The 8,723-nt window shown below is 45.5% G+C and overlaps 1 protein-coding gene across 4 annotated transcripts in view; it reads left to right on the top strand.

The window, feature by feature from the left end:
* The window catches only part of npnta (nephronectin a), a 57,083-nt gene continuing 48,360 nt past the window's right edge, over window positions 1-8,723 (top strand). For 2 of the 4 annotated variants that reach the window (XM_037115519.1, XM_037115527.1), the window contains exon 1: window positions 2-566. In XM_037115519.1, the coding sequence (XP_036971414.1) occupies window positions 496-566 (71 nt within the window). In that variant the 5' untranslated portion in view covers window positions 2-495. Of the gene's footprint in view, window positions 567-8,723 lie in introns of all 4 variants that reach the window. The other 2 variants (XM_037115510.1, XM_037115535.1) reach the window with 2 other exon arrangements.

Raw genomic sequence — 8,723 nt, 5'->3', positions numbered from 1 at the left:
GCATCTGGAGCCTCGTCCTCCCGGCTGCACAGGGTCATGACGTTACACTGAGAGTCTGAGCAGAGGCGCGGCTGCCTGGCTGACTGGTTGTTGGGTATCCGCGCCTGTGGTGACTGGAAATAAGAAAAGACGGGAAAGAGGGAAAGCTCGGACTGCAGTGGGTGCTGTTGGCTGGAGAGCCAGCTGACTGAACTTGTGAGGAGAGGGAGCTGTGTGTGCGCTCTCTTCCCGGCAGAGTGCGTCCCGCTCCACACACACACATACACAAACACACACACACACACACACAGATCGGGGTCACTCCGGCTGGTTTCACTGAACATCGCACATGAACAGTGTGGAGGGACACACCGCAGCAGAGCCGTCCTACCTGTGCGCTCTCGAAGGAGAAACTCCGGTGGCTCGCTCCGCGGGCTGCTCACCCAGCGCCGCTGTTGGATTTACGGAGGATAACGAGCAGCGCGGGCGCGTAACTCCCGAGGAAAACAAGAAATCATGGATTTATGGATAAAGTTGATGTTGGTGTGCAGCTGCTGCTTCGGAGCGAGCGCGGACTTTGACGGCAGGTAAGGTTTCGTCTCGTGCAACGAGGTGAGCTGAAACCTCGTTCATTGTTGTGGAAACGTGTTGCTCCTGCGCTCAGATCCCATCTATAGTATGAACTTTTTTTTTTTTCTTTTCTTTTCTGGTACAAACTGATAACCCCCCCCCCCCGCCCCTCCTGCGCCTCCTCGGAGGAGCCCGCACGGTGTCTGCCGGAGTAGGAGCGGTGTTTACGCGTGCAGGACTCAGGACAGGCGGCTCTCGTCTTTGTGCATGCAGCAGATAGCAGGCTGATTATCAAGTGATGTGACAGCACATCGGCCCGGCGCTTCGTGTTCGAACACGTATCTGATGAAGTATGCGGAGACGAAGAGGTGTGGAGACGCGCCAGATCCCCGAAGAATGCGTGTGTCCGAGATTTCGATCTGCCCCATAGGTGTTGATGTTGAGTTGATGAGAGTGATGGATGATGCTTTTCTTCTTTTTCTGTTTTTTTTTTTTTTTTTTTACAGCCTTGCATGCATAATAAAACCAGGCTGTAATGAAGCTGGAACCATAAGCCATCCCTTTGTAACAAGTGTTTTAAGACCATGTTTCAAGTTTGCATGTTTTGACAAAACGCTCATTTTTCCTCCTTGTTAGTTAAAAAAAAATGGCACTACCTCTTTATTTCCATCATATTGAGATGGATTTTGTTTTTTTTAGAGCTCAGAGAAAATTTGGACTCGTGTCCATCCAAACAGCGAGAGAGTTCCACAAACAGACTCCTACTGCCAGATCTTCCCTACATCTCCAGCAGAGCAGGCAGCCAAGTGCTGTACTTTACTTTTCCTGCTGTATCTCTGTCACACAGCCCCCCAATCCCCCTCTAAAAAATAAAGCTTGATGTTCTCTTATCTGAAAAGAAACTTTTGAAGATCATTGGAGGTAATTGTTATTGAACTGGTGTGCGTGCATGTCCCAAAAAAAGAAAAAAAAACAAGAAGTGAATCCCTTTCAGACTGACTGGCAGCCCCACGTTCCACCTGCTCAGGGATAGACTCTGACATCTGGAGGTGTGTTGCCCCCCCCCCTTCTCTCTCTCTCTCTCTCTCTCTCTCTCTTTCGATTGGTCTCCGGAAAGTGTTTCGAAAGGAGCAGATTTGGATGTCAAAGGTTTGTGCCTGTGCGAGAGAGAGAGAGGGGGGCAGACAGGGAGGGAGCGTCCGCGAGCACACGCTATATTATTGTTATTTAGGGCACTTCTTTCTTTCTTAATCACCGCGGCTAATGTGTGTGCGACAGGCCATGTGCAGGGGGCTTCAACTTTTATTTCACGCATTGCCTTTTGTGTAATGAACATTTGCTTGAACCCCGGCAGCGGCAGCAGCAGCGGCATATTGTACATTATTAACATCACCCTCGCTGATTGAGTGCCTTGTCACTGTGGCCATAATTTGCCAATTTTTATGGGTATAAACTTGCCCGGGCCCCGAGTTCTCTGCTTCAGTATTCATTCATTGGCGAGAGTATCCCCTGAGACCGAGCGCAAGCAAAAAAGCCATTTATTACCCAGTCTCCCTCACTTATTGCCTTTTAGAGAGCGCTCCTAACAGGCTTATCCATCTGGTCCTGAAGGGTCCTTCACGGGCATCATTGGCAAGATCATTCTGTTCTCCCGTGGCTTGCACCTAATATGCTTACCTGCAAATCTGGCGCCGAAAACATCGCACTCTCCGTTGTTGCCACTGTTTTGTTCAGTTCGAGGGCTCGCGGACGACTGTCAGCGTAGACGCTGAAACGTGTTTGACGAAGTAACACATACAGTAGACTGGAGGATATTCTTTCCCGGTGATGTCACTAAATTGTTAAGTCCGACGCAGCCAAGTAGCACATACCAGACCTCCTCAGTAATAATCCCAAGCCGTGGACGGGTGCCAGGTTATGTTGGCTTTGTAATGTCAGGCCCACATTCAGGTTCACAGGGGTCGAGGATGAGTGCGAAAAAGCTGTCGAAGTCCCATTTTATGGGGCGTAAGACATTTATAGTTCTCTTACTGTTTTGAAAGCCATTTTTTCTGAGTCATAAAGAGGATTTAAAGTGTAGCTTTGGCATACGGCGTGATTTTTTCTGACAGCGAACAATATGTGAAGTCGCACTCCGCTGACTGACGTTTCAGTTGTTTGTTTTTTTTCCCTCCCTGCTGAGAAACACGCGTTCAAGTGCTCGACCTCAACAAACAAGACATGTGAACTTGAACACATCACCGGGTCTGGAGGCCTGTTATTTATTTATTTATTTATTTATTTTTGTGGCGTGCGCTGAGCAAACAGGGAGGACAGAGGAAATCAGTGGAGATGTTTTCTTTGTGCTGCCTGGACAATCAAACGCTTTCTGAATCAGTTTGAGAAGCCATGGTGCATTTAGTGGGACCCATCAAATGTGGATGTTGGATTTATGTCTCCCACTGGCCAACTATTTCAGTCTCTATCCTTGAATTCTCCTCTTCATTCTGCTGTCTGCATATTACAGTCCTCAATATCTCCATCTGTACAAAAAAGTAAAGATACCTGTCCAGACCCGTCTGGTCAGGTTTGGACAAGAAGAAATGTAGAAACGATGTCTGGGTTTTCGGTTGTGGGGGTCGACTGATGATTACACCAGCTCCGTATGAGTGCATGTGTAACAGTGGATGTAAAATATGCATGTATGTTGTTACACACAAGGCTTTCTTTTGGTCAGAGGCATTTCCTTGTACATTCGTGTGATCAAGCATGCCGTCAGAAATAGATCAAGTGCAAGATCATAAAGGCGGTCCGGTGCTGCTCTCAGCTCAACGTCGAAGGCTATAAGCTTTCAAACCCCCACTTACGTTCACAGAAACGTACAGTGGGTCTGCTATCACGCCGTTATCTGGTCAACTCAGCCAGCACATTGGCCATTAGCTGAACAGGCATGAGATAACAATGCTGAAATGGACGGATAACCTCACATGAATAACAGGCCGCGTTAGCCATATGGGGGAGTAAGAAGCGTGTTTTCACTCAATCCAAATTGTTAGAAAATTAGTGTGGAACCACTCACCTTAAACATCCTCCGTCTGTCCAAACCAGCAGGTGCTCTCCGACGCCAGACAGGAGTCAAGACATTTCTGCGTTCTTGATTACATTCAAGCCGACCAACGAGAACATTTTTGACTGAAAGCGTAAATTAATCTTGATTTTAACAGAAGATTGGCGACAGAACTCAAACAGTACAGCCGAGTCTCATGGCAGCTGCAAGGCAAACTGAGGCAATGGTGACAGCGGGTAACACAAACTCAGCCCACCAGTTTGGATCAGTTCAGATTAATGTAAGTGCTTGGAATCTAATCCCAGGTTCGGGTTTTGCAATCACTCTCTTGGGCTCGGAGGAGTTTGGACAGAAAGGTGCTGCCCGAGCAACACCTCTCGTTGTCTCAACTCTCGTTGTCTCAACTCTCGTTGTCGTCATTGGCTTTGCGCCACCCAAGACGATTGCGATTGGTTTAAAGAAATACATACAAACCACAGGTGTTTTCCTGCTTATACCAAAGAGATAGAAAAGCCAGCACTGTGGAGATACTCTGAGTTTGGCTGTGCAAGACTTTGACACATCAAAATGTTTAATTTTACACAGGATGTATTATTTTTGCAACGTGCGGTTGCTTTTTAAAACAAAGCATATTTGTAATGATGCTTAATTGAAAAGAACGGATGAATTTACTTCCATTAGCACCATAAAAGTCAAGGGTTAGCCAAACATAAAGCCTGCACATGTTCACGACGATGACGCTGCCCCTCAGTAGCCCGGTCTTACAAAATGGCAACACGCGATCAAAATGTCAAGAATCAAGTTTCACATTTCCAATTCTGCATCCAAACCCAATCTTTGAAGAGAATCCTGCGATGCACCTTGAGTATATCACCCCCTCCTCCCCCTTCATCCCTATATGTAGTACACTCAGCCATCTCATGTAAAGTATGCACATGCAATGAATACCAAAGTAGACGCTGGCATGATGTTCCGCCCGCTTTGCGTTGGAAAAGAAGGAATTGCAAGGGTTTGTCTCACAGCTCCTCACACTTGTATTGTTGCACTGAACCCACTCTTGGCTGGATATTTGGAAAGAATGCACTTGAGGTTGCTGACAGTGTATACCTCCCGTTTCTGTTAAGGCTGAGTGCATTTTTTTGCACTTAACGCTTGACACAAAAACATTGTTCTCTTCCATATATGTGAATGAAGTTTTCTGTATGCTGCTCTGCTGAAGTGCGAAGCCTAGAAGGAAGCCACCGGGCATGTTTTTTTTAGTTGTGTTTATTTCAGGGCTGCGGCGTTGCCTCACGTTACATCATGCAGGTGTTTTGTTTTTTTTTGTTTTTTTTCTGGCCACTTCCATTTTCATTTGTTTAAACAAAGCATTTATTCATTTTTTTCTTTAATGCGCCGGCTGATATCTCACTTTTAAACGTTCGTCTCAGATCTTCTTCGATTTCCCACGTGGCGCCGCGTGTTAATGTGACCGTCTTGGCAGCCCGCGTGCAGACCTGGCAGCCCGCGTGCAGCCGCGATGGCTCATTAAAGACTCCAGGCACCTTCTGACTCCACGGGCTCATGCCTGCTGCAGGTCCGAGCAAGTCCTCCACGCCAAGATGCGACGAAATGCAGAAGTCAAAATCTGCGTGCGATCCGTTCCACAATCGCTCCCTTTTGTCCGCCGATGGATGATAGACAGATCGATCAAATAATGAGCGCTCTGAACGAGGACTACACCTTCACGGTGCCGATTATCACGCCACACACACCCCCACCCCACGCACCGCTCCTCTGTGAGCGATGAACTGACTACTCTTCACTGTCAGGCGAGGGGGGGAAATTGGCCTGCTCTGTATCCATTAGTAAAACAATGGAAGAAGGATGGCGTCCCCCTCCGTGGATATCAGGCGCTCGGGTTCTGCTGCAAGAACCTCGTCTGATAGTCTGTTCTTGGAGGAGAAGTGTCACACGGCATGCGTGAAGGGTAATAATTATCTGCTCGAGTTCCTTCCAGGCTTCGTGCAATTTAGGATCATTATTCGCAGCCTCGGGGTAATAAATACAGGTATTATGCTCACGTCCATCTGATATGCCAGCTCTCTGTTTAGCGGAATATCACCGGGGAGAGGATTTACCTGAAAAACAAACAAAAGCTCTTCGTCTTTGTTCAGCGCCATCGTAACCCCCTTTGTTGATCAAGATTTGTCGTTATTTTTTGAAATGCCCAGAAACGTACCAAGAAATTAGAAGTGTGCATTTTACGTTGCCGCAGTCTCGATGTGATGAAACGTCGAGCTGACGGACACAACCACCGCCGGCTAAATTCAGCATGAAGCGAGGCCTGAGAGGAGCGGTGAGAACATGAAACAGGATTCCATGTTGTGTGTGTGTGTGTGTGTGTATTTATATATGCCTGTGTAGGAGGAAGCGTTAGATATGAATATTTGATTCAGCAATTCAAGACCTGATGCATCTAATAAGGTTCCTGTCTCCTTTTCCCAAACACCTCTCGCGCACCGAACCACTGGGAGCCCTGTGTTCAAACTCTGCTCGTGTCTTCACTGTCTTCATAACATCACGTGCTCAGAGTCAAATGGCGTGGCCCTCTGATCCTTGATTCATATTTTTATACATTGTTCTTAAAACCTCCAGGCTAGATTTTCACTCCACCACATTATCTTCTCCTGCTCCTGGAAAAACGACAAGAGACCGCTGACTTTTTCATGCATCTGATGTTTTTGTTTCTGCCCCATCTGACGGTTATTTTCATTTTGTCCGTCCTGTTTACAGTCAATTGGCCTTCGATATCCATCTGCCACAAAGAATAGGGATGCAGAGAGTTATTTTCATTATTGATCAGTCTGCCTTTTCATTTCTTGTTTATTTTGGTCTGCAAAAGCGAGAACATATTGAGAAATCACAATTTACCACAGTCCAAGTTTTGAATTGCTTGCTTTTGTTGCATCGAAAACGACCGATAGTCAATTTATTCTCGCGGAGACTGAGAAAAGCAGAAACTGTTCACATTTGAACTGCAAGAACCAGTGCTTGGGCTCAAGTGCTTACAAATATCCTAATAACTGATCCATTATCCTTTTAAAACTCACTGGCCAAAACCAGAAAACTGACTTACGAACCAACAAGTTAACAAACTTGCATGACCAAAATATCAACAACTCACAAAGTGTCTGGTTGTTTAGCCCCTATGCCCGCCCTGGAGCCTACAACGGCCAAAGAGTGACCGTGTTCACCCACTCTCTCTTCTTTCTCCTATCTCCTGAGCCAGTTACACACCACCCATCCCGATGATTGATGCACCATGTAGCCAATGGGATTCCAAATCCAATAATATGAAGTTTATATATCCATTTTTCAAGTTTATGTCGGTTTATGAGTTTGGCTCTTTAAATAGGCTGTTTCTCCACCTAAGCAGTTGTTTTTGACTGTTTTGTATGCACAAGGTTAGTGTAAATAAGGAAATAAAAAACTATAATGAGTTTTTGCTCCTTTTATGTTCAAGCGGGGGTATTTTGAGGTCATAAAATTGCTTTTTTTTTTGCCTTAAGTGTTTCATTTTATTTTATTTTTTTCATCTGATTTGAACTTGGACCATTGGACAATGTGGACTCATTGTGTTTTCACGCTAATAGGGGCAGTTACAGGTCATCTACAAGGTGGTCATCTTATGGGTATCCCTGCGCTCCAAATGACTCACCAACAGCTTTGAATTGACTTTACTGGGAAAGGTGTTCAGGATAATAACAGGATTATATGAAGACAGTCAATGATTCATCTTCTGTCAGCCAACTAATTGATTAATCATCAGTTTGACGGACAGAATAATTGGAATACCAGACGAGGTCATTTCCATCACACGGCTTTCAAGTCACACAACACTGGCCAGTGATGCGATGTTGAAGCTAATTAGCCGCGTGCACTGATCTCTGAGCAACATCTGGCAATCAAAACTGTTAGATGTGACTTTCAAAGCAACCTACGGCAATAAGAAGAGTTCCAAGAGGCTGGGAAAGAAAACCTGGAGGAATAACAAGCTTCAGTCACACAATTGATGATTTGCTTTTTCTTCTGTGTGTGTGAGTGCGCGCGTGTGTGTGTGTGCGTGTGTGTGTGTGTGTGTGTGTGTGTTTTTACGGTTCAAGAAAAGAAAACTGGTGCAAAAACACGGCTAAATCTCAGACATTACAACCACAGGATTTGCTACCATTACAGCACAATGCGTGCAAAGACGACAGGAGTTGGACTTGTGAGTGTTTTTTTCACAGTTAGACTGAGCTCCAGCTTTAATCAAAATATCTCTTTAACCCACAGAATCTTTTGAAAACTGTTAAATGACTCTGGCACGGGCGGCCTCCTACTGGGAGTCATCAGCGTCGATGAGCACTTTGCAAACGTCTTATAACATCAAAGGGAATATGAGAGACCGTGTTGTGCAGGAGCAGGTGCAACTATAGCTGAATTAACTCCCCCCATCATGCCTCCATAATCTGAGATGATTACCTTATGCACGTTGGTGAATAAATCAAAGTGTGTGTGTGTGTGTGTGTGTGTGTGTGTGTGTGTGTGTGTGTGTGTGAGTACATCAGGACGAAATCCAGTCACCCCAGATTTAAACATCACTGAAATGTTATGGGAGGTTGTCACATGTTTCTTTTTAAAAGGTCCTCCAAATGAATGGGTGACTGCAACAGGCAGAGGTGCTGTCGTAGCATGTTTACAGTATGGGGGGACAGCGTGTGTGTGTCTGTGTGTGTGGGTGTATATCAATGGTAGGGACAGATGTACATAAACCTTTTCCTTTCCTTTCCTTTCCTTTCCTTTCCTTTCCTTTCCTTTCCTTTCCTTTCCTTTCCTTTCCTTTCCTTTTACATCTGTTACATGTTCTTGCCTTTATCCCTTTCTGTCCTTTCTGTCCTATGTCACATTTCGTTTCCTTTGCCTTTTCACATTCCTCTCCTTCCTTTACCTTTCTTTGCTGTTCTTTAACTTACATTGTCTGTCCTTTGCATTTTGCCTTTACTTTGTCCTTTCTCCCCCTGTTGTCTCCTCACCTCTCTTCACCTCTCCTCTCCTCCTTTTTTTATTTTTAGGTCCAACTTTATTTTGTCACTTGAAGGGCAATTGG

This window comes from Acanthopagrus latus, chromosome 1, assembly GCF_904848185.1.
Source record: "Acanthopagrus latus isolate v.2019 chromosome 1, fAcaLat1.1, whole genome shotgun sequence".
NCBI lineage: Eukaryota > Metazoa > Chordata > Actinopteri > Spariformes > Sparidae > Acanthopagrus > Acanthopagrus latus.
The sequence above is the reverse complement of the archived record's forward strand: the minus strand, read 5'-3'. Positions and strand labels throughout refer to the sequence as shown.